This window comes from Schistocerca piceifrons, chromosome 3 (genome assembly GCF_021461385.2).
Source record: "Schistocerca piceifrons isolate TAMUIC-IGC-003096 chromosome 3, iqSchPice1.1, whole genome shotgun sequence".
Taxonomy (NCBI): Eukaryota; Metazoa; Arthropoda; class Insecta; order Orthoptera; family Acrididae; genus Schistocerca; species Schistocerca piceifrons.
Window position 1 is genome coordinate 499340568 of NC_060140.1, and position 27180 is coordinate 499367747.

A 27180-nucleotide genomic window follows, 5' to 3' on the forward strand; every position below is an offset into this window, starting at 1 on the left:
GCAGCTCTCACTCATTTGGTTATAGGTCATCATCCAGGGCTGACTTACACAGGGAATATCATTTAGTGAATTCTTAGAAGTGGACAGACAATTGTTGTAAAATTGCATTTGCGGTGTACCGTGAAGTTGACCTACGATTATTTACACTTAGCCATTGAGGGCTTTTTTTGTGTTATATTACATGCAGTGTTGCAGACTTAATCATTCAACAATTCACAAAGATATGTAAACCTTTTAACTCATTTGTCTAACCTTGTTACTAATCTCTTGGAGTGTCATAGAATCTTCATTCTCCTATCCTGTTAACTGACCCTGGGGCATAACTGCATAATAGTGGCAGGGAGAAATTGTCTGAGCAGTGTACTGCACCAGAAGCCATTTCACGAACTTACAGACTCAGCCTACTGTAACAATAGTGGCAACTTGGCCTCTACAGCAGCAGTGATGAGGCCTTCACAACACGGGCAACAAGGGTTTACAAAACCATTAATGAAACGATGGGCACATCATCATGAACCTGACATATAAAGCTATAAGTAAAGCAAAAATGACTTTTTTTGCCAAACATTTTCTGTAAAATCATTTGAGAAATACTGTGGGGTGTGCAACTCAATTCTGTCATAACTGATCAGCCAAAAGCTGGAAAACACTTGTTGGCCACCCTTTCTGAACAAATGAATGAACTCGCTCAGAGCTTTGGATGAAAACTGGTCACTGTTCATTGGCCACCGTACCCTGCACAACCTCTATTAATGGATTGGCAAAGTTAATTGAAGGGGGTGGCTGGATGCCCTTTCTTTTGCCACTGTTACCCCCTGGGATGAAATTTGCACCCCAGCTGTCCTGTGTGCAGTGTTGCTCACGTGAAAATGAGCAAAAGTTTTCTAAATGTTTGCAAATCATGTAACAGAGACAGGACATGGGTCCAGCTCTGGTATCCACCTAGTGAGATGTGGGAAACTGCCTAAAAGCCACATCCAGGTTGGCCAGCACAATGACTCTCGTCGTTAAACCACAGGGTGTATTTGATCTGGGCTGGCACAGCTCCCATCCCAGAATCACTGCTTTAAAACACATCTATCCAGGCAGGTTAGGGAAATAACACATAATATAAACTAATCTCTAGAGATCAAACTGGATTAACAGTAGAACACTACACTGTAATTCATTATACAAGAGTCATCATCAGTACACCAGTATTCATTTGACTGGGTGCAATACAGCTACTGAAATCTATTTTATATTTCTCATTCTGTTATAGAAATTAGTTTCTTGCATGAAAGATTGACCAGTATTTATTTTAGTTATTGATATATCTTGTTTCTCTGCATCAGTGCCCTCTCCCCACAGATCTCATAGTAGTAATACTATGATTGGTTTCTTATTATTTTTTTCATGAAAACTGTAAATATGAAATATATTAAACTGCAGATGTTAGTAAACAAAGTAGTGGAAGGAGACACTGTCATGCCTACCTTGCTGGTGGTGTTAAGAGTCAAAGTTGTATGGTATCTTATTCTTTTAACCTATTTACTTTCTGAATTTGAATGCTGTATTATTTAGTTCCTATAAGACACACAGAAAGGTATTGGTTAGTGCTGCACCAAAGGTTAACACCACCTATAATACATACCATAGACAGAAGTCCTGGTGCATCATGTTTCAGATTGAAGTTCTCGTCAGGAAAAGTGCCACCACCATATACACTCATCACACCAGTTCCATCTCCCTGAAACATTGCCGGTACAGTTGATTAATCAAATACATCCTATATTAACCCTTTAATGGTTAGTTTACTTTCTGATCATATATTCAAAACACATTACATTAAAATTACAGTGCTGTCTAACTTAGAGTTAACAAGCAGAGCAGTACATAATATGAGGTATTTTTAGTTATACAAATGTACATGATCAGTGATGATGCAAAATATTACCCTAAGTTAACTCAGTGTGATGTTTTTAAATAACTAAATGAAAGAAAGATTTAATAAAACAAAACAAAAAAAGTTCAAATGTGTGTGAAATCTTAGGGGACTTAACCGCTAAGGTCATCAGTCCCTAAGTGTACACACTATTTAACCTAAATTATCCTAAGGACACACACACACACACACACACACACACACACACACACACACACACACACACACACACACCCGAGGGAGGACTCGAACCTCCGCTGGGATCAGCTGCACAGTCCATGACTGCAGCGCCTTAGACCGCTCGGCTATATCAATAACAATATTTATTGATTGAAACATTGTTCGTGGTAGAACTGACGACAATATAAAAGTACAAAACATTTGTTTGATTGGTTATGGTTGTGTGATCAACACAAAACACGAAGGAACACAGAGGGTATAGTGCAGTCAAAGTCCCCCTTAGCCACCCATCACAGAGCCAGTACTTTACTTTGCTTGCAAGCCACAGTGACTCACCTATTCAAATGCTTGCTGTTTATTCTTGGTAGTGTATCTGTGGATGGTCTGAATGCTGAACCTGCCTGTCAAAGGCAATGGTGTAAAAAAAAAAAAGTGCTTGATAACTGTTCGAGGAGTATTTATCACCACGTCAAAACAGATTTTCAATGTCGAACTGAGAAGCCACCATCTGGTGATTTGAGTTGCTATCATCCTGTAAACATTGTATTTACTTGTTACCCCCCATTCATGTAGTGGAGTGACTGGCCCCATACCTGCCTCCCCTCCCATTTCCCTTCCAACAGCAAGTGTCTGTAGCTGCTCCATTCAAGCTCTGCATCTGGCACCACATTGGCACAAAGCGTGTGACACTTTCAAACAGGCTCCAACATTTTACTCATGAGGCACCCATTGTACCAGCTCATAAAAAGCAGATATTCACAGCTTCTTTGACATAGGAAGCAGTCTGTATCACAGTGCTTGTTTTGTTGCACCACATAGCTTGTTTACACATTAGTATGTGTTTAGTAATTGGACATTCGAAATAAGGGGGGAGGGGCAGAGACCAGGAAGAACTCAGGGTATTACACACACTGCAGTAATCAACAAATTAGAGCTGCTGTCCTCCACTGAAACTGACAACAAACTATTGAAACACAGTACACTTGTTGGGAAGCCTGCTGTGCCCTGTGTTAGCAAAAGTACAAAAGGGTAGGAATCTGTTAACTGCCAACAAATAATCTCCCTTAGGTAAATCACAGCAAGGCAAGAGAAGGATCTCCTTGTGAACTCAGTATGTATTACTACAGGACTCAGTGACTGCTAGCTGACTGTGGTGCACAATAACTGTTGCCTGTGCTCCGAGGTCATACTATGATTATTCCAGTGATTTGCTGAGAAAATTGAGAAAACCAGCCATGCTCACATAATTTCACCAAAACGTATTAGCACACCCTTCTTCTGAGTCCCATTAAAGGATTTAACCAGAAACTCAGAAGGTTCAGTGACAAGATAGAGCGTATGTCCCTAGACTTGCACCATGGGGTTGAGAACTGTAGGGTTCCTGTAAATGGGTCAGTGGCACACTACATATCAGAGGCTGCTACACAGGAGGCTTATTATGGAGTATATGCAAGATAGAAGATGAAAGCCAGTTCACTTCCTGAATTTCAATGCTGTGTTATTTAGTTCTTATGAGACGGGCAGATGGACAGTGCGCAGTGCTGCGCCAGAGATTACAACCAGACTGTAATACATATGATAAATATTAGTTACAATGGAAAAATAACACAGCTAGGTGGTTACTAATAACACAGGCCAAAGATGGAAATTTTTTTGCTGAAAATACCTTATTCTTATGTTTTTTAGACTGGGAAGACCAAATATGGTACTTAAAAAACTGTATCACCCATATTTTACAGTTAAATTTATTAAATTAAACAATTTTTTAAAGAATTTAACAACTTTTATATAGTTAAAATAATTTAAAACGGAGGTGTAATGAATGTAGATGACATTGGTAGCACTGCTGAAAAACATTTGCTGGCAAAAAAAGATTGATTCTATTTTTATGTTAACAGATGGTGTTTTGTTTACTGTCAGCCTAACCTCACTTTCCTGTTTCCTGTACATGTGCTCAGTGCAATGTCTAATCGTGGTTGTAAAACCTATGCTGACAGTTTTTGTTATATTTATGGTGAATTCGTGACTAAAAAACACCAAAGAAACATTACACACGTGAAAAAGGTTTATCTATCATCCTTTGGATCTAAACTTGGTGATCAAGATAATCTTTGGCACCGAATAAGGTATGTTATGAGTGTGTTGAAGATCTGAGAACATGGTCCAAAAAGGAGAAAAGAGCCTTTACATTTGCTGTTCCTATGATATGGAGGGAGCCAAGAAATCATCCCGATGATTGCTACTTTTGCAGTGTTGATATTACTGGTCATAATTCAAAAAACAAGAAGGTAATAAGCTACCCTTACCTTCCGTCCACCATCCGACCATTAGGGCATGGTGTAGATTTGCCGGTTCCTGAACCACCAGATGATTTCAATTCTATTCCAACAGAAGTATTTTCTGATTTAGATGAACCAGATGATGATGAATTCCATTGTAATACAGAAAGTCTAGAGCCCAAATTGTTCACTCAGACCAAGCTTAACGACTTGGTTAGGGATCTGGTCTTAATGAAAGAAAAAGCTGAATTGCTTGGCTTTAGATTAAAATAAAAGAACTTATTGGCAGTTGGAACCAGAATATACTTGTATAGAAAGAGAGAGAGCAGCAATTTCCCAAGTTTTGCAACAAAAAGGTGATTTAGTGTACTGCTTAGACATTACCGGTCTGACGAATGAGTTTGGTGTTGAATACAAAAAGGAAGTCTGGAGGCTGTTTATTAATTCATCCAAAACTAGTATAAAGGCTGTTTTATTACACAATGGTAGCATGTATGCATGTATACCTGTTGGACATTCTGTACATATGAAAGAAAGCTATGAAAACCTAGAAATAGTGCTAAATAGGTTATTTTGCTCATGGTTGGATGATATGTGGCGATCTAAAAGTAGCATGCATGCTCCGTGGTCAGCAAGGTGGCTTTACCAAATTTCCATGTTTCTTGTGGGAATGGGACAGTAGGGCTAGGGATCAACACTGCTGCAGAAATAACTGGCCAGTGAGGGAGTCTTTAAAACCTGGTGAGAACAACATTCTATGCAAAAACCTTGTAGATCCAAAACATGTACCCCTATCACTTCTATATATAGAGTTAGGCCTAATGAAACAGTTTGTAAAGGCTTTGCCTAAAGATGGACCATGTTTTAAGTATCTCTGCCAAAAGTTTCCACACATTACAGATGCTAAACTAAAAGAAGGCGTCTTTGTTGGACCTGACATTAGAAAATTTATGTTTGATGTTAACTTTGAATCCACAATGACCTTAAATTAGAAAGAAGCATGGGTATCATTCAAGCAAGTCGTTACAAAGTTCTTAGGACATGAAAAAAACGCAGAATATGTTTCTATTATAACTACAATGTTAAAGAAGTTTAAAACTTTAGGATGTTTAATGAGCCTGAAAGTTCACTGTCTGAACATTCACTTTGATTACTTCCCAGATAATATTGGAGATATTAGTGAGGATCAAGGAGAGCGTTTTCACCAGGACATTAAAGTGATGGAAAAACGCTATCATGGCTGCTGGAACACCAATATGATGGGGGACTATTGTTGAGCACTTCACCGAGAAGTTCAGCAAGTGACTCATCGTATAAAAAGCTGCACTAGAAGCTTCAATGAAAAAAGAGAAAGAAAATACCAACCAATTCCAGCAGGCAAGTGAAACCTCTATTAACACATATCATTGTTTTAAGTAGCTTACTGTAAATACAAACCATGCTTATGTTGTAACAAAGCTTATCATTAATTTCCCCGTTCACTGTATAGCTTAGGATTTTTATACTGTATAATAAAAAGCATATTGCTTGAAAACTATGGGTGATACAAAAAAACTAAGGCTAGATTTGGATTCAGCTTATAAAAATCTATAAAGATCAGTTATCAAAGTAAAAAAAAAGGTTTCAAATTTTTTTTTTCGTTGGCCTGTGTAATTGTTTAATACATTTACCTAGGTTTCAACACCTTTACAGGTGTCTTCATAGAATGAAACATTTAAAAGCCATATAAAATAATACATAGGAAAATAAGTTTTACAGAAACATTAACCAAGATTAAAAACATCATAATACAGAAAGGTTGCTCACATAAAGTTACATTGTGAGAGGGCAACTGTCAAAGTTTAGTGTAGACATGCTCAAGTCCACAATCAAAACTTAAAAATGTTTAACCTTTGGTTTGCACATTTTGCAAGGAACAACATCAGACTGAGTGGGCCATTGGCTTACATTGCTTCTATGAAAACGAGACAGACATTGCACTGCCTATCGGTTTCAGACAGTGACATATGCCCATTTGAGACATAACAATAGAAATTATGAAATTAAACAATAGTTAATTATAAAAAATAGTCAATTAAATGAAATACAACCTAGATCCATCTATTAGGCATTACTAAAATGCCCGTTACATAAAGTATTGTAGAGTATTTACACAAACGGCTGCACAGTCCAAGAACACGTGCATGAAGGAAACTTTAGTAGTACACATCTGTATGAGATTTGAAGAAAAACCTGTTTCGGAACTAGACACAGAAAAACATAGCTAAAAATAAAGGAATTAAAAAGTTGTGAGTAGTGGATTAAAGCCACTGAAAACATTTTTGTTACATAATCTTGAGGATGAGGCCATGGTTCTTAGAATTATGCTTGAAAATCTCCAGCTCTTCAAGTACACTCCAGGAAATTGAAATAAGAACACCGTGAATTCATTGTCCCAGGAAGGGGAAACTTTATTGACACATTCCTGGGGTCAGATACATCACATGATCACACTGACAGAACCACAGGCACATAGACACAGGCAACAGAGCATGCACAATGTCGGCACTAGTACAGTGTATATCCACCTTTCGCAGCAATGCAGGCTGCTCTTCTCCCATGGAGACGATCGTAGAGATGCTGGATGTAGTCCTGTGGAACGGCTTGCCATGCCATTTCCACCTGGCGTCTCAGTTGGACCAGCGTTCGTGCTGGACGTGCAGACCGCGTGAGACGACGCTTCATCCAGTCCCAAACATGCTCAATGGGGGACAGATCCGGAGATCTTGCTGGCCAGGGTAGTTGACTTACACCTTCTAGAGCACGTTGGGTGGCACGGGATACATGCGGACGTGCATTGTCCTGTTGGAACAGCAAATTCCCTTGCCGGTCTAGGAATGGTAGACCGATGGGTTCGATGACGGTTTGGATGTACCGTGCACTATTCAGTGTCCCCTCGACGATCACCAGTGGTGTACGGCCAGTGTAGGAGATCGCTCCCCACACCATGATGCCGGGTGTTGGCCGTGTGTGCCTCGGTCGTATGCAGTCCTGATTGTGGCGCTCACCTGCACGGCGCCAAACACGCATACGACCATCATTGGCACCAAGACAGAAGCGACTCTCATCGCTGAAGACGACACGTCTCCATTCGTCCCTCCATTCACGCCTGTCGCGACACCACTGGAGGCGGGCTGTACGATGTTGGGGCGTGAGCGGAAGACGGCCTAACGGTGTGCGGGACCGTAGCCCAGCTTCATGGAGACGGTTGCAAATGGTCCTCGCCGATACCCCAGGAGCAACAGTGTCCCTAATTTGCTGGGAAGTGGCGGTGCGGTCCCCTACGGCACTCCGTAGGATCCTACGGTCTTGGCGTGCATCCGTGCGTCGCTGCGGTCCGGTCCCAGGTCGACGGGCACGTGCACCTTCCGCCGACCACTGGCGACAACATCGATGTACTGTGGAGACCTCACGCCCCACGTGTTGAGCAATTCGGCGGTACGTCCACCCGGCCTCCCGCATGCCCACTATACGCCCTCGCTCAAAGTCCGTCAACTGCACATACGCTTCACGTCCACGCTGTCGCGGCATGCTACCAGTGTTAAAGACTGCGATGGAGCTCCGTATGCCACGGCAAACTGGCTGACACTGACGGCGGTGGTGCACAAATGCTGCGCAGCTAGCGCCATTCGACGGCCAACACCGCGGTTCCTGGTGTGTCCACTGTGCCGTGCGTGTGATCATTGCTTGTACAGCCCTCTCGCAGTGTCCGGAGCAAGTATGGTGGGTCTGACACACCGGTGTCAATGTGTTCTTTTTTCCATTTCCAGGAGTGTACATACAGTGTGCGATCTTCGTTTTCCTATGTAAAATAGAAATTTCTTAACACTTTCTGGTTTTTGACCAGAAATTAACAGATGGTCAGCAAAAGTGGAATTATGTACATTATTGCCTCTTTTTCCTGATAAATATTCCTTATACCTGACACTGAAAGATCTTCCAGTTTGTCCTATATAATAAACAGGACATGTATCACAAGTAATTCTATAAGCTACTGTACTGTGTACAGGAGCAAATGTGGACTTGAGATTGTGAATAAGATTTTTCTGCAAGTTATTGTTAACAGCAAAGGCAACTTTGCAGCCATATTTTTTAACTAGAATGTGATCAATTCTGTAAGAAATAGATCCTAAAATGGGACCGAAAAAACTTTTTTATACTTGTTACTATCAGAAACAGCACTGATGCCTAAAGTACAGCATCAGTTTTAACTTTGAAGATGTTTTCAATTAATGAAGGATCATAACCATTATTAACTGCAATAGTTTTTATTAAATTCCTCTCATTATTAAGCTTCTCTTGTGATAAAGGTACAGAACCTACATGATGATTGGCTGAATGGGAATATGCTTCTTGATAGGAATTAGGATGCACTGAACTAGTGGACACAATCTGATCTGTATTAGTGGCTTTTCAAGAAATATCGAAGGAAAGTCTATCATTGTCTATGGCAATACTAAGGGCCTTGCCACAAGGATAATATCCCTGTGCAAGACTTAGGTGCAAAACTTGCACAATCCACCCACCCAGCCCTTCCTATTCCAGTCTTACATCAAGTTCATCTTCCCCCATCAGTGGCTGCACCACTTGTGAAAGCAGCCACGTTATTTACCAGCTGTGCTGCAATCATTGCACAGTTTTTTTTATGTTAGTATGACTATCAAACAGCTATTCATCAAGATGGATGGCCACTACCAAACTGTGGCCAAGAGTAAAATAGACCATACTGTAGCACAACATGCAGCTGAACATAACACATTTGATTTCAATGGCTGCTTCACTACCCGATTCCTTCCCATCTGATTCCTTCCCTCTTCCCACCAGCTTTTTTGAACTGTGCAGATGGGAGTTACCCTTACAACAAGATGGGAATTATCCTTACAACACATTCTCCACTTCCATATTTAGCCCGGCATCAACCTATGGTAACATACTGTCCCTACACCCTCCACCCAACAGTTTCAAACCCCTCTGTCCTACTCTTTCTCACCATTCTCATCTCCCACCCTGTGTATTTGCAGCCCTCCGTCAATGCGTCAGCTCATTTTGCCCCACTTCTCTCCTTTTCTTTCCCCACCTCCCTGCCCCACAACCTCCTGATGATGTGCCTGTTGGCAGTCTAGTCTCTGTACACTCCTCCAGGCAACATATGTCTCTCTTCCCATCCATACCTTACTATCCCTTCCCCTCCAGATTGCTGGTTGCATCCCACACGGTAGTTGCATTTCAGCCTGAGATAATGGAGTTGGTGGTCATGTGCGCATGAGGTGTGCTTGCTTGTGTGTGTGTGTGTGTGTGTGTGTGTGTGCGTGTGTGTGTGTGTGTGTGTGTGTGTGTGTGTTTTACTGATGAAGTTTTGGTTAAATGTCTTTTAATTATGCCTGTCTGCAACTTGGCGTGTCTTCTTTACAATAAGTAGCAATCCGTCTTTTCGTACATTATTGTTAAGGCCTAGGTAATGCAACTAACGATCATTAATTTCTAATTCACATGTGAATCTGATTTTTTCATGGATACTATTAAATATTCCAATCAAATGCTCAACACCTTCCTAGGAACCACTGTATATGATCAAAATGTCATCTATGTACTGAGAATATGACAAAATATCCAGATCAGTAACTGAAAAATTACTGAAGAATTTTTCTACCAGGAAATTATTGAAAATTTTGGCTCAGATGCCTGCCAGTGGATTACCTATTGCCAGGTCGTCAGGCTGATGGAGTTTTTTCCCCCCAATGATGTCAATAGTTATTTGAACAAGTACAGCAGTATGTACTCTCATAATATCTAGTGAAAACAATTTAGTATCCTGCACACACTGCAAATCTTTGATTTTACTGACTAATTTTTGACTATTGACGACAGAATAATTATTTTGAAAAAGAAAGGACTTCTTTATTTTATTGTAAAGAAACCTTGTTAATTCAAGATATGAACTGTTCATACTGCTCACAATCAAAATTATCAGATCGTGAATTTTATATGCCTTAAACAGGGAACACAATTTTAGGACCTGTGGATTCATACTAATAAGCTGTTTCTTATGGTAAGGTTTAAGCAAATGCATAGCACTATTAATAGCAAGTCTAATTTCTTTTAGTGTCGTGGGAGTCGGATCCTCATCTAGCTACGAAACATTGTTCTCTCCAAAAAATTGTAATGCCGATGTTTTAGATACATACTCGTTCTGAATAGCAACGATTACAGCATTACTTTTGTCAGATTTTGTTAGAAAGGCATTGTTTTCTTTTCGATTGACATTAATACTTTTAATCAATTTTTTGTCACAATCGTATTGACAGGAGTCCTGAACCGCATAATTCTCAAAAACATTACACACACCATGAGCTATCATCGTTTGTCGAGACGTGTCCGTTTTGACGCTATCAAGGCCTATTTCAAGATCTACAATCATACTTTCTACAACATTTTTGTCTGACAGGTTAGGCATTACATTGTATTTAAGCCCTTTTTCCGTGAAGGCTGTTTGTTCTGGAGTAAAATCTATCTCAGTCTTATTCAGAATTCTGTTAAAAATTTATGTTCAGAACTCTGAAAACTAGTAACACCAGGTTTTTGTTACAGGTAAAATGCTCTTCAGTTTAGCCAGTTTTCTTCTCTTGTCTTTTGGCAATACAATTCTTACAGTTGTCCTCTCATAATTAATAAAATCTGAAATGCTTCAATATGAAAATCAGAATGTATGCAAAAAAATTTTGTGAGCTCAAGATACAAACACAGGCCTCTTCATTTGATCTGTCCTTTTCCTTGTATAAAGCACCAATTTTGTTGGAAATAATACTTTGAACTAGGCACTGGAAAGTTTTTGGATGTTCTTGCATTACCTGATGTTAAGATAGGATTTCATGCAATTTGGCAACAGCCCATTTTTTCTCAGTTCTTATTGAATCTAATAGCCATTTCTGTGTTTAACAATGTCTGGTCAAAAACCGAAAAGTGTTGAAGAAATTTCTATTTTACGTAGGGAGGAGAAAGTTCAGAGGCTTGACGTACTCGAAGGGCTGGAGATTTTCAAGCATATTTCTGAGGATGATGGCCTCGTTCTCGACGAATATTACAATTACAAAACAAAATTTTTTTCAATGGCTTTTTAATCCACTACTCACAGATTTTTGATCGCTTATTTTTTACTGTTGTTGTGCCTAGAGTTCCGAAACATCTTTTTCTTCAAATATCGTACAAAAGTGTACCACTTGTTTCCTTCATGCACTTTTTTGGACTGTGCAGAAGTTGTGTGTAAACACTTTACAATACTCTGCACTTTACGTAATGGGCATTTCAGTAAAGCCTGACAAATGGCTCTTAGTTGTATTTCATTTACTTTATTTTCAAAAATACATTGAATTTTTTTTATAATTATCTGCTTGTGTCTGTGTATGTGCGGATGGATATGTGTGTGTGTGTGCGTGCGAGCGTATACCTGTCCTTTTTCCCCCCTAAGGTAAGTCTTTCCACTCCCGGGATTGGAATGACTTCTTACCCTCTCCCTTAAAACCCACATCCTTTCGTATTTCCCTCCCCTTCCCTCTTTCCTGATGAAGCAACGTTGGGTTGCGAAAGCTTGAAATTTGTGTCTATCTACCAGCGCTTTCTCGTTTGGTAAGTCACAGCATCTTTGTTTTTTATAACTATTGTTTAATTCGGTTATTTCTATTATAATGCCTCAAATGGGCATATGTCATTGTCTGTGCCCAATAGGTGGTGCAACTTGTGCCTTGTTTTCATAGCAACAATGTAAGCTACTGGGCCACTTAATCTGATAATGTTCCTTGCAAGATGTAGGTACCAAAGGTTGGAACATTTTTAATTTTGGATTTGAACATATCGGCTCTAAACTTTGACAACTGCCTTCTCGCAATGTACCTTTATGTAAGTAACCTTTCTATGTTACGACTTTTTTCATCTTGGTTAATGTTTCTGACAAACTTATTTTCCTATGTATTATTTTATAGGACTTTTAAATTTTTCATTCTAATGATTATGTCCTTAGAAGTGTCGGAACTTAGGTAAATGTATTAAACAATTATTTGCAGATGGTTGGCTGTGTTATTTCTCCATTGTAACTTATATATGATTGCTGAAAGACAGAAAGAGAGAGAGAAAAAAAAGGACAGGGCACCTGGTGCATTATGTTTCAGACTGAAGTTTAATAATTGATGGTTGTACAATATTGACATAACATGAATTATTTACAGATTTTGGTAAATATGTTTGGGTTCCGAGGAAATGTAGTACCACACAAGGCAATACTGACACTATGATTTATTCTAGAATATAGGTCGAACAAAGGCAAACCTACACTTATAGCATTTTTAGATTTACAGAAGAGTTTTTAACGTTGCTGACTAGACTACACTATATGAAATTTGGAAGATAGCAAGGATAAAATGAAAAGTTATTCACAACTTGCACAAAAACCAGTCAGCAATTATAAGAGTCAAGGACATGAAAGAGAAGCCATAGTTGAGAAGGGAGTGAGGTTGGGTAGCAGCCTATCCCCAGTATTACTCAACTTGTACATTGAGCATGCAGTAATGGAGACCAAGGATAAATCTGGAAAGGGATTTAAAGTTTAAGGAGAAGAAATAAAAACTTAAAGATTTGTCCACGACACTGTAATTCTGTCACAGATAACATAGGATTTGGAAGAACACTTGAACAGAATGGATAAGGTCTTTAAAAAAGACTAAAAGATGAACACTAGACATTAGCAAAAGTAGAACACTAATAATGAAGTGTAATCGAATTAAATCAAGCAATGCTGACAGATCAGATTAGGAAAAGTGAAAGTAGTACATGAATTCTGCTCTTAGAGCAGATAAAAAACTGATGGTGAAGTAGAGATGATATAAAAGGCAGATTGATAATAGTGAAAAAAGCATTTCTGAAAAGGAGGAATTTGTCATCTAATATCAGTTTAAGTATGAATGCATAGCTTTGCACCAATATGTATTGATAAAATTATCTTGATTTTCCAGCCATGCCGAGTTGTTTAAAATCCACGAGCTTTTTGCTGAGTACTACTCGGCCATTTTCAAGTGGTGACTGTCATTTGGTTGCTGCTACCATCGTTATATGGCTGTGTTGCCTTCTGTAACACTAGTGGTGCTCGCTCCAGCACCATATAAGGTAATGTTTTTGTTGCACACCTGCTTCAACCTTCCAATGGCTGGGTCCCAAGCTGTGCTCAACAACAGGCTGCTGTCTTCATTGACGATGTAGTCACAAATTTTTATCTCAGTCGCTTCATTAATGAAGCTATCTCAGACACTATTAATCCTTGCAGTAACAAATGTCTTTTCAAATGCAATATGATATCCATTCCCTAGAGCATGCCCTGCTATCACTGATTGCTCAGGGTACTGAAGTGTTCTTTGCAGCACTGTTCAGTCTGTTTGACGTACATGTCCACACCTACACAGTATTTTATATTCTCCTAGCATTCTGAGGTCTACATTGTCTTTCATAGGCCTCATGAGTTCTTGTATTGTTCCTGGAGCCCTGAAGACCAAATGAATTTATGTCTCTTAGGAAACAGCTAACCTTTCCTGTTACTGAGCAAGACAACAAAAATGCCAGCTTCTTTGTGTTCTCCTCTGGATCCTTCTGCTTGTATGTTTTCAGAAAGCTGGCTTGTAGAATCTGGGATTTGTTGTAGCCATTTTTCTTGAATACTTTCCGGAAGTGGCTCAATTCCTTCAGAAGGTTTCCAGCATCTTAGACAGCTTCCACTCAATGCACCAGCTTCATCAGAACAGAATGTTTCTGTGACAGATGGTGGTAGCTTTCCAGGTAACACCGTGGCTGAGACACCCATTTGCTTTATGACAGACAAGGACATCAAGGAACGGCAACGCACCATCTGTCTCTACCTCCATAAGGGTGTTTTCATCCCATATCATACCTATCATGTCAACTTGTGGTATGAATTTCTCTGGAAAAAGTACATAGTACACCTCTATGTCATAAGAACTAATAAATAAAGTATTTTCATTTTGATCTTGTCTTAATTTTTGTAAATGGTGCGGCCCTTTGAAAAATGTATATTTTGTAAATAACTCTTCAAACAGTAGAGAAAAAAAAACTAATAAACCAGAAGTACTGGAGACCTGATAGATGTATTGCATTAATGGTATCTTTTCTGCCATATTACCAAATACTGCTGATGCGATTATAAACAATATCTTCTTCACTCCAGCTATCTGTATTACGTACACTAAAAATGTAAAAAATTGCATTTTTGTGAGTTTTTATGAATCATTTACTTGAAAAATCCAAACCGAAAACTTTTGAGAATTACAAAAATATTGTTTGGTTAATATGTTAGAAGTCAGTGCAAACACAGTCGGCAACATTTTTCTGTGCAAAGTGTTAGAAATTTTTCAACATTCTGCATATTTCGCATCATTGAATTTCTAGTGTAAAATATGGTTGTTGGCAACACTTTTCAGCGCTCTTCTATTTATAACAAATGAGTGAGAACTTGCACATAAACCATTCTGTATCGAGTTTTGTGTTTGGTTTGAACTTTTTGTTAGATACACAATCACTGAGAAAATACAGAAGTGAATGAGTAAAGTGTGTGTGGACTATGAAACAAAAACACAAGATGGTGGTGTTTTTTCTTTAAAAAACACTTCACAGTCATTGGAAATCTGTCAGATGTACTGCAGGAATATCTTGGTCCTCGAGTAATGGCATTAGCATCACATCCATTGTGCAGGAATTGCTACACGCACTACAAGAAGAAATTTAGTGACAACCCACCTGAACAATCCCCATCATCCAAATGTGAAACTGAAAAAGATAGTTCAGATGTTATATTCCTGAGTGTGAAATAGCTGATGCATTGAATATTAGCATTTCTGCCATAGCCCCTACTATATCCCCCCTTAAATGTCCAGAAAGAGGTAGTGTATAAAGTAAATGAACTTGGTGCAGAACACGAAGATAGTGATATGAGCATGAAATGTGATGTGCAGTCTCAAAACTTAAATACTGCTATCTCAGCAGTCACCTATACTGAGACTGATACCAGGTAGCTACTCTAAGCAGCAGATACAGAAATACATACCCACTTCCTCAGATTATTTGATTTCAAAAGCTCATTAAATAAAGAATGATAAAGGTGTTTGGGCATGCCCAGATTCTTGCTGTGGCGCATCCATTGCAAGAAGATAAGCTTACTGTTGCTCTCGAATAGTACCTAAGTGATGACAAACATTGCAGCAGGCAGTCCTAACCAGTCTGATGTTATCAATTGTTGTGAAAATTGTGAAAAAAGGTTAAAAAATATATATGACAAGATCAATAAGAGAAAGCATTTCTCCTAATTAAAAAGGAGAACCTGAGGGAAAAAAAATAATAAAAATAAAAAAAATAAATAAAAAAATCTCGTCTCACAAAATTTGACTCCTTATGACCAAAATGGGTAAAATGTCAGCCAGTGAAGGGAGTATGCACATGTATTTGCTGCACTAATTTGAAACTTGTTTGTTCCGCCATAAGCAGTGTCACAAGAAGGAAGTACACAGAGATGGACCTGATGCTTTTGTATACATGTCAAGAGCCGCAAGATAAATGTTGGTTGCAGGAGTGTGCAATGTGTCCTGGTGCTGAAGTGATGACTGTTGAAGCATTACACCTTCAGGATACTGACATTGACATAACCTATGCATTGTGGGAGGGAGGAGAGTTGGTGAAAAAGACAATAGAGCCAGAGAAGTTTGTTACAGAGCTTAGGCATTGGGTCATGAAAAGAATAGCCCACCATCATATCCGGAGCATTCAGAAACAGGCCATAGCAGAAGTAAAATCAACCACGTCCCAGAATGCTGACACACTATTTCTTCATTTCGACTTTGTTGAGAACTGGTCTGTTGCTTTGCAGAATGAAATTCCAAGTTACCACTGGCACACATCACTGGTATCAATATTCACACGTGTGGCACATTTCCTTAGAACATCACACTTTTTCGTGGCATGCATGCTATGCTGTCAGCATGATAATTGATGACATAGCATCTGAAGGCCATGTGTGTGCCTGGTGGTGCAGCATCTCATTTTAAAAACCGCTTCCAGCTTTATGAGCTTGGTCAACACTATAGTACAGGAATTAAGGCAAAAAATGGATATTTTCAGCAACAGGTCATGGAAAAAGTGCACATGATACAGTAGGAGGTCTCTGTAAACATCCTGCAACAAGATTTAATCTCCAGCATGAAGCTGTTGAACTATACGAGGTGTTACTGGATTTGTACACACCATATCAACATTAGTAACAAACATGAAACTCTTAATTACAAATGAAAGTACATTAAGGGAATTCCATTTAAAAAAGAGAGAAGAGTGGTCTGCTATGAAGCCTTTGGTAGGAATTCAATCAAGTTATTATCGGGTTGCATCCCACATGGGACATACATTGGAAGAACGGTTCTCTACAAAATGCAGCCTGTCACTGGTGGAGCCCACAGTATACATTAGAAGACTGTAGTGAGCCACGTCATTTCTTGTGTGTATGACAATCAGTGGTGGTTGGGACAGATAATAAGCGTCTCTCATGAGCTGCAAGATATAATTGTCTCCTTTATGACACCTCATGGTCCTGCTAATGCTTGCAAATGGCTATCATCAAAAGATCAGTGTGCAGTTCCCATTTCCCAAGTACTGCTCTTGTTGGATCAACCTTATCTATGTGCAAATTCAGCTCAGCTACACAAGTTCAACGAAAAGCAGAAAAAAAGAATGAACTCTTTGCAACAGTGCTGTGTTGATTGTTACATTGTTGGTAGCTTTAATTCATGGAAAGTCATGAAGAAGTAAACTCATGACAGAGGACAACAATTATTTGTGAATAATACCATAAAAAGAAAAATGGGTATAAATATTCTATATCTCATTTTTGTTATAAAATGCTTTCGAACAAAATTATGCATTGTTTTCCCAGTAACTTATAATGTTCCAAAGTAATTATTTTGATTCATAAATACCAGTTTTGCACAACATTTACTTAAAATCAGCAATCAATTTAAATATTTAAGTGTCCATGATTTTTTGACTGTGAGAGTAGAGCTAGGTCTACCTAAAAAATTTCTCACACTTTGTACAGACAAGTATTGGCCTCTCTGATTGTACAATGACCAACTAACGCACCATGAAATTTTTAGAACATTTAGGAAGGAGATTTGAAGAAAATAATTCCTCAATAACCAAAAAATTTCACATTCTTTCATCATTATGTGCAAATATTTTGTCAGTTTAAGAATTTCACACATTAATGTCATAGCTGATAGTTAGCGGTCCTTTCACTTTATTATTTCTCAATACCACTGATATTCTGTGACTATTCATATATTCAAAACAATTTTAAAATTCACAAAAAGTTACAAATTTTCATAGTTTCTTTCCCCCTACCCTAAAAAAAAGCTCAGAAGTGTTTATGTATTAATCATGTCTTATAGTACTGGGAACAAAGTATTTATTGAAAATAAATTCAGATCTCTATCACTTTTGGTTTCTTTATTATAATTTTTCAATTTTTCCTTTCATTACAAAATTTTCACAAATACTCTCATATAGAGAGGTCTGTAGCGCAGCAAACTTTGAAATAGTGACGTGACACTCTCACTCTTAACCTGCATGATTTGATATGAAATCGCCCATCAGAAACTTGATATTGTCAAGGATATTGTTGGTGTGATCCTGGAATTCTCCCAGCTTTTCAAATCTGTGATACTGGACAACAAAGTGATGATAAAATGAACTATGCTTTGCTGGAGCTGTGTCCAGAGCGATGTCCTCAAAGTACTCTATACATATGCTGGCTATAACTGGAGTTAATGGGCTCCACATCCCAGTGCTATTCATTTGGTTAAAATATTCTGCATCATACAAAACACATGACAATGTCACAGTGTGCCTAACTAAATCCACATCAGTGTCACCCAATAACTGGGAGAGAGCGCACTCTCTGGAGTACAGCAGTTTATTATTTATTTAAAATTGAATATAAACAGATAACTACAATCAAGCTTTTTAAATTTTTTTTATATAAAGTTACCAGTTTCAGCCTGTTTTAGCCTACCTTCAGACTCACACCATAACCAATGATAACTGCAGTTAGCGTTCATGGAGGTGTAGTGCCTAGTTTATGTGCAAGTTCTCACTTGTTTGTTATAAACGGCAGAGCACTGGAAACAATGTTGCAAACATGCATATTTTATGAGGGATGCCCAGAAAGTAATGCACCGCACTTCTTTTCTTTAACAATTATTTACTGAACATAATCAGAATTACATACATGAAAGAATCATCATGTTTTATCTAAACACCCTATTTTTCCACATAATCTTCATCCTGTTCTATGGCCTTGATCCAGCGCAAAACAAGGGCATGTATGCCCTGTCAATACCAATCCTTGTCTTGCTGGCAGAGCCAGTGATTCACTGTGTGAATCACCTAATCACCATCCTCAAAATGTCTTCCAACTGCCGTATCGTAATGCATCTGTCCTCACGAATGACATCATAAGCTCGCGGCAATACCTCATCATCGTCCTCAAAATGTCTTCCAACTGCCAAATCGTAATGTGTCTGTCCTCACAAATGACATCATCAGCTCGTGGCAACATGCCACGTGTGACAGCTGTGTATGGTCTCTCTGAAGGCTGCAAATCATGGAGCTCTGCCTAATTGCCTTCTGATGACCTCACCTTCCATGCCCAGCTACTAACTGAACTACTATTGACAGCTGATACTCCATAGACTTTGTACAAGTTTTTGTGAAATTCCCCACAGTTTCTCTGCAGTGAGAAATTCAATGACGGCTTGTTGCTTGTAACATACATCACCTACAGACGCTATTTTGAAACTGTCCTGGAGCTACGCTATCTGTCAGAAGTGACAGAAACTTGGTACACTCACTCAGGAGACTTAAAATAATACATACATAATGTTTTGCATTCGTAGCATTGTTTTTGGCTGAGGGCAAAAAATGCAGTGCATTACTTTCTGGCAACCCTCGTATACTAGAAATTCAGTGATGTGAAATATGCAGAACGTTAAAAAAATTTTAACACTTTAAACAGAAAATTATTGCCCACTGTATCTGCTCTGACTAGTAAAATATTAACCAAACAATATTTTGATAAATCTCAAAAGTTTTCAGATGGGGTTTTCAAGTAAATAATGCATAAAACCTCACAAAAATGCAATTTTTTTACATTTTTAGGGATAAATATTTACATAATACAGATAGCTGGAGCGGAGAAGATATGATTTATACTTACATCCGTAGTCTCTGGTAATATGACCGAAAAGATAGTGTTCTGTGACTTTCCAAATTAGAAAATAATAATAACTTTTTAAGTGGAAAAATTAACTTTAATTTCGTATTTTCATCTTAAATTTGTAAGCTAAAGGAAGCCCATTAGTCAACTAAATTTCAAGATACTGTGAGGGAGCTTTAACGCAAAATATCTGCCAGGTCTCCAGTACTTTTGGTTTATTAGTTATAATGTTTTTTTTGTTCTCAATTGTTTTAAGAGTTATTTGCAAAATATACATTTTTCAAAGGGACGTACCATCCACAAAAATTAAGATAAAATTAAATACTTTATTTCTTAATACTTATGATTTAGAGATCTAATATATATTTTTTCCATAGAAATTCATGACCATGAGTTGACATGAACTGCAATGTTTGAGATGAAATCACCCTTAACAGGGCTGAAGAATCTGGAACTTTTTTATTTGTTTGTCTTCCAAAATATTAAAAATACTCCATGCCCATAGGTCGCCACCCCCCCCCCAACACACCACCACCTACAAACTATTGTGTGGCTGCCCTGCTTCCATTCAATGCTACAAAACATCTGTTGTCTGACCATTGCACTCTCATTGGCTACTTACAAACTGCCACTGCCACACACAGTCAGTGCTGTTACTTTTGATGTTCGTAATGCCTGTTGTCTAAACAGTTATCAGTATAGTAAAATTCCAGTTTAATAATCCCCAGTCCCCAGTTTATGGAACACTCATTTTTCGAATAAATTAATAACATCCCAATAATAAATATGTTAAAAACAGAATGCACTTGTTTTATTACAAATAACAGTAAAGTTATTAGGTACGATTTGATTCATTTCGACAGACGTCCTTGCACAATTATGCTTATACCAATTTGAAAAACTGTCAGTGGAAGGTCAATGGAACATACTGAGAAAAGAAATGATCAAAGTATGGAGCCCTAAAGCATGTTTCAAAGTGCCCCTACCAGAAGCAATTTTCCTCTTACATAATGATGTACATAAATTTCCAGCTTAAAAAATGAAGATAGTCTGGCTCCAGGCAATCATACCTTTAAGGTGGAAAATCAGATCAACTGTACCTACCAATACCTTCGAGCTTTACCATAAAGATATTGTAGCATGTGACATTTTATGTGCACAGACAGAAAGAAAACAGAACAATGACAATATTTCTTTTGCATTTATATTAGTTTCTGGACATACGTTTGTGGCCACAGCCTGATCTGTAGCACAGCTCAAAATCTGTGTTATGTTGAAAGGTGACAGTTGAGAATTGTGGAAGCTGTGTCAAACACTTCAGTTAATTTGGAAAAACATAGTTTCGCTTTATTGTGAACTTTAACAGTATTTTAAACAATACACAGTTCTGGGAGCAATAGAAAAGCCTAGTTTCAAAACAGGGTTTTTTGTGTAATTTTTATTATTTGAAGATTTTGTATCCCAAAACAAACAATTGTTTTTGTGCATAACCAGCATAGACTTACTTTTTTAAAAATTTTACACAGCTTGCAAACAATGCGATTGCTTGTACCACATAGTTACCTCCAAGCAGGTGGCCGATTGAAATTTGAATTTACACTTTTTTCGCCCATATAGATGAAGTATACAATGCCACTGAAGATATGAGATAAAGGTGTTTCAGTAGAAATGGTTAATACTGGAGGAAATTTAATCAAAAGTACTACCTATAGAACACCTGCAGAGGAAAACAATTCTCCAAAATTGAAATAATTGTTTCATGCAACGGAAGACAGGCAAGACAAAATAAGATACCAATCTAGTCACTCTTCTATGTAATTTGCATGATATTCAATTAAATTATCATTACCTGCAAATTAAAAAAAAACTGAAGTGTTTTAATCAGAGAAAGGAAAAAGGAGGCTTTAAAAATGTAAATGTCATATAGCGTTTTTGACTCTGATGTGCCAGGGTTCAGTTGCCTGACCTTCCTCCACACACTTCGGCCCCTTAGGCTATGGACGTTGTATCATACGTATTTATAGTCTGTAGGTGAGTGTAATGGATGCAAGACTGTAGAAATGGATATAACATAATGGATAACTTGCAATCTTGAACAGAATTTCAATACAAGACACTAAGATGAATTACATTTGGCCATGAAATACTAGAGTTTTAAGACAGTTCTTGACTCAATTTTTACAATTTATCTACTAACAGCCCTTATGAAACAAACTGTTGACTCAAATTATATTATGAATATGACCTGACATGTAATTTGTGTCATACTGGGACTTGAACTTTAATCTATTGTTTATCATGAGCAGTCCCTTTACCCACTGGGGTATGTGGGCCAACCTAAATGCCTGACTCAAACATTCACTATCGCTGAGTTCCCTCCAACTAATTCAAAACATTACCGTCAGGGTGTATCTAAAAATTATGGTACACTACTGTGCAAAAGTGATTGATGAGAGTGCTGCAGTTTACCCTACTGTCAATTATGTGTCATATATGTATATGCGAATGGCAACATAAGCCATGGACTACTGCCAAACCTATTCCCGGAGTGGTAGTATTTAAGACAATAAATTACACATGCACTAAGTAACACACAGTCTAGAATGAACTTTATTTCTGAAAAAGGTTAGTCCAATTAAGTTTTATTAATTACCTTTTTCTCCTAGTGTCATTCCATTTCAAGTGATCATGGCTCTCTCACTCCTTGAGACTCAATTTTCCTGAAATTTACTGTGGGTGTAGACCTATCCTAGAAATGAACCTGTGCAAAATTTGAAATCATGAGCTTACATACTGAGAGACAGTGGCCTTCTAGTGGGATGGCTTTTCAACCAATGTGTATAAAAATGAACAAAACCCAATGTTTGAAACTCTTTTATTACAAGGCAAAAGCAAGTAGGAAACTCTTACCTTCAGGTCTTGGATAACTTTCAGCTGTGAATCAGTAAAATACAGTGTGACAGAATGTAAAGCATTCTGTGAGCCAGCAGAATGCATGAAAGTGGCTCAAAAAACCTGCAAAGAAAACTGCATACATTTTTTTACCCTCTTTAGGGTCAGATTTCTCAGGAATAAAAAGTGCAAAGGAACTACAACTTGGTACATTTGTTGACAGCTTGGGACATGATTCTACTAACATGTCTTCCTGCTTAGCCAATTATTTTTGATTATACTCAATCACAAATACAGCATTGAATTTAAAATCACAACATATGAGCCACAAGTTCAGACCTAAATATCGCAAAAGCGTCATTTCAGAAATTTTTGTTTCCAGAACCACAGGAAAACAGCACAATTTTCTGCACTGGAAACATCTTGCTGGACCTCAGAGTCAGCACAACAGAAGTACCAAACATGAGGCTGAACATCAACAAAAGTCATATGCAATATGTTAAGATTGCGACATGGTATAGGCTGCTGAACCCATAACTTCAAGACGAGCAGGAATGACAATTGGTAGATTAATGCTGGTGTTTCAACTAGCCATGAAAACCATGGAAATTTGATAACTCAACCAGTTTAAAACCTTTAGTTGACTCAGTTTCTGTACCTATCCTGGAATTGGCCATGTGTGGTTGCAAAGACAAGAGGTGTATGATGTTATCAAACATTGCTTATTCTGCTACATAACATGGATACCTGTGTTGCTGGCTTCTTCATGAAGGTTCCAAATCCTCACTTGGGTATCTTGCTTGGTTCGCAAGCCATGTTTGTTGGTTTCTTAAACAAGTTTCCAAAGCATGAGCTGGATTAAAGCTTCACAGAATTAAATTTTTCTTTAATACTGTTCAATATGGCTTTTGGAAAATTATGCTGTTGTCCTGTTCTAGTTGCTGAAGGCACTGCAATATTCATGAAGATGTGCTGTTCAGGAATCCAACATTCATCTTACCTTTCAGGCAAATAGAAAGAGTGAGCTGGACCAAAGGGGTGAATGAACTTGACAAGGGCATCATGTTCTTCAGTATCAACTTTACATACTTTACCAACCCGCCAGTGACTGTCATACATGCAGGTTATGTAGTGGCCAGGAATAAGGCTTAAAACTGGCATGAAAGCCTTATTGGTATCAGTTGATTGATAAACCAAACCTATAAAAGAAGTTGTATCATTTGAATGTGGATCAAATCCATTGGCAAAAAATTTTCCAGCTAAAATAAGACCATTTTCAAAGAATTATTCACGTAGCTATCTTTTGCGTTCTATTTCTTCACTTGTAACAAAAATGAACTTGATTCCTTGTATTTGTTGGTCACAAAATTTGAATAAATGTTCTGGGGTTAAAATTTGATCATCTGTAGTTTGTTGCAAGCTTGCTGTTACTGATAAGTGTTCAGCCACTCCACCAATTCCATCGCACAGAGATCTAACATGGCTTGTGCCACAAAAATTCCATTCAGCAGATATACACTACGTGATCAAAAGTATTGGAATACTTGGCTGATAATGACTTACAAGTTCGTGGCACCCTGCAGCGGTAATGCTGGAATTCAATATGGTGTTGGCCCACCCTTAGCTTTGATGACAGCTTCCACACTCACAGGCCTATGTTCAATAAGGTGCTGGAAGGTTTCTTTGGGAATGGTGGCCCATTCTTCATAGAGTGCTGCACTGAGGAAAGGTATCAATGTCGGTCGGTGAGGTCTGGCATGAAGTCGGTGTTCCAAAACATCCCAAAGGTTTACTACAGGATTCAGGTCAGGACTCTGTGCAGGCCAGTCCATTACAGGGATGTTATTGTCCAACCACTGCACCACAGGCCATGCATTATGAACAGCTGCTCAATCATGTTGAAAGATGCAATCGTCATGCCCAAATCACTCTTCAACATTGCAAAGCAAGAAGGTTCTTAAAACATCAATGTAGGCCTGTGCTGTGATAGTGCCATGCAAAAAAACAATGGGTGCAAGACCCCTCCATGGAAAACATGACCACACCATAACACCACCATCTCCGAATTTTACTGATGGCACTACACATTCTGGCAGATGATGTTCACTGGGCATTCTCCATACACACACCCTCCCATCAGATCGCCACATTGTGTACCAGGATTCGTAACTCCATACAACGTTTTTCCATTGTTGAATAGTCCAATGTTTACACTCCTTACATCAAGCGAGGCACTGTTTGGCATTCACCGGCGTGATGTGTGGCTTATGAACAGCTGCTCGACCACGAAATCCAAGTCTTCTCACCTCCCGCCTGTCATAGTACTTGCACTGGATTCTAATGCAATCGGGAGTTCCTGTGTGATGGTCTGGATAGATGTCCGCCTATTACACATTACAACCCTCTTCAACTGTCAGCGGTCTGTCAGTCAACAGACGAGGTCGGCCTGTACGCTTTTGTGCTGTATGTGTTCGTTCACATTTCCAGTTCATTATTACATCAGAAACAGTGGACCTAGAGATGTTTAGGAGTGTGGAAATCTTGCTTACAGATGTATGGCACAAGTGACACCCAATCACCTGGCCATGTTTGAAATCCGTGAGTTCCGCAGGTCGTCTCATTCTTCTCTCTCACAATGTCTAATGACTACTGAGGTCACTGATATGGAGTACCTGATAGCAGGTGGCAGAACAGAGCACATAATATGAAAAACATATGTTTTTGGAGGTGTCCAGATACTTTTGATCAAAAGTTTACCAATGTTCTTTTAATGGTAGCACAAGCTGATAAATTTTTTGTAATTCTTGTACTGAGCAATGTAACCATCACTGAAATAGTGAATGCATACTACTGCTTCATTGTACTTTTCAAATTGTTGATCAATTTGCTCAGAAATGTATGGACGACAATGGTGTCACGTTCGGGACAATAGCTGATAATGTGTAAGCTAGTATGTTGTACTTCTTCAGTTTTATAGTGTACAGAAACGGGTGCGATGCAGCTGGACTGTTCTCTCAGTGGCATCCTTAAACAGCATCTTGGATGATAAAAGAACAGTTTTCCGTGAAATGCATTAGAAAGGCTAATTCAGTAGACCTCAAATTTTCTTTGACTTTTTTCAGGTGACAAGTCAGTTGTTTCGCAACGGAGTGATGACTAGAAAGCTTCAAATTTTCACTAAATTCTTTAAAAGGCAGCTGCTTTGTCTCCAGTGTATCACGATCAGTGTTGGTCCATAGTTCGAAGTCAATCACCTCATCAAAACCACACTCTTTCACACCACTGAAGCATGCAATCCTTCGAATCTAAACTGCAATCAGTCTCAGCAAGAAGGGATTTGTATTCAGTGTCAACAGGTTTTGCATTAAATATCAGCTTCACATTTTGATGGACTGCAGAATGTGCACTGAAAGAGTTCCAGCTGCTCCAATGGTAATGAACTATTTTGGTTGAAACTCACAAAATTTAGGTAACCCAATTTCTTGCTTCATATTTTCTTTTCAATACTGAATAAACAACAGTTTCAAATTTACAAGCAATTGGCATTTCTGTTTTCGTTCCTTTAGGACTTCTAGCTATGACAAAAACCTTCTTTCCTTGACAATATCTACAAGAATCTTACATGAATTTCGCAACATCAGATTAGACTATTGTCCAGCAGGTTCATAGAAGGATGTCTTTATAGATGAGAACTGTATAAGTTTTCATGATTAGCTGTAAATCAACGGTGCATTCAACCAGCTGTACGATCTTGTGACGGTAGTATACTGTGCATGATTTTTGTTGAAGTTCAACCTTACTTTTCATCCCTTTGGTGAACTAACTCTAAGATACAAGAAGACGTTTGTAGTGGAAAAAATTGTGGTCTTTCCGGTGGTCCTGGAAATGTTGGTAAGTTCCTATGGGACCAAACTGCTGAGGTCATTGGTCCCAGTACTGGAAATACGAACTTCTGAAGTGATCCTTTTGCAATTTTGCACCTGAACTTGGCTCACTTTCTGCAGTTTTATATTTGACACCATGTTTCTGGTTGAGTATGATACACAAGAAGTACTTAGGCAAGAAGATGGACTGAGAGTCCTGCCCCAGGTGCTGTTAATACAAGTGCCCTGTTGTAGTTCTTTTGCGTTTTTTTCCAGAGATATCCCACTCCAAAGAAGGCTAAAAATTTTAAAGTTTTTCTCTGCACGTCTCTTTAGGGTATTTTGATGCATTATACTGACTCTCAACGTGTTCTGCACATTGCCACACTCTGTTTTTCTGATTCAGGGCTAAAAATTCTATAGAATCTGAAAACAATAGGTTCCTAGTTGCTGTTCCCTTGTATTAAGAAAGGTTCAAACATTGGGGTTTGACTGCAACATACCCTTGTAGAAGAGCTTCTCAAATAAAGGGCCACAATTTCCAACATGAAGAGCTCACATTTTTCACAAGTTGATTTCCATGGTATATTTGTACCCACGGCAAATCTGAACAAAATCGGAAATGGAAGAGCGGGAAACTTTTGAAAAATGTGATCACTAGGATGGAATGGCGCCCTAGCATTCCATTTTTTT

At 38.5% G+C, this 27180-nt stretch overlaps 1 protein-coding gene across 1 annotated transcript in view; it reads right to left on the reverse strand.

The window, feature by feature from the left end:
• The window catches only part of LOC124789981 (peptidyl-prolyl cis-trans isomerase H), a 40779-nt gene that overhangs the window by 13068 nt on the left and 531 nt on the right, over positions 1-27180 (reverse strand). The window contains exon 3 of the mRNA XM_047257525.1: positions 1634-1729. Coding sequence (XP_047113481.1) covers positions 1634-1729 — 96 coding nt within the window. The remainder of the gene's footprint in view (positions 1-1633; positions 1730-27180) is intronic.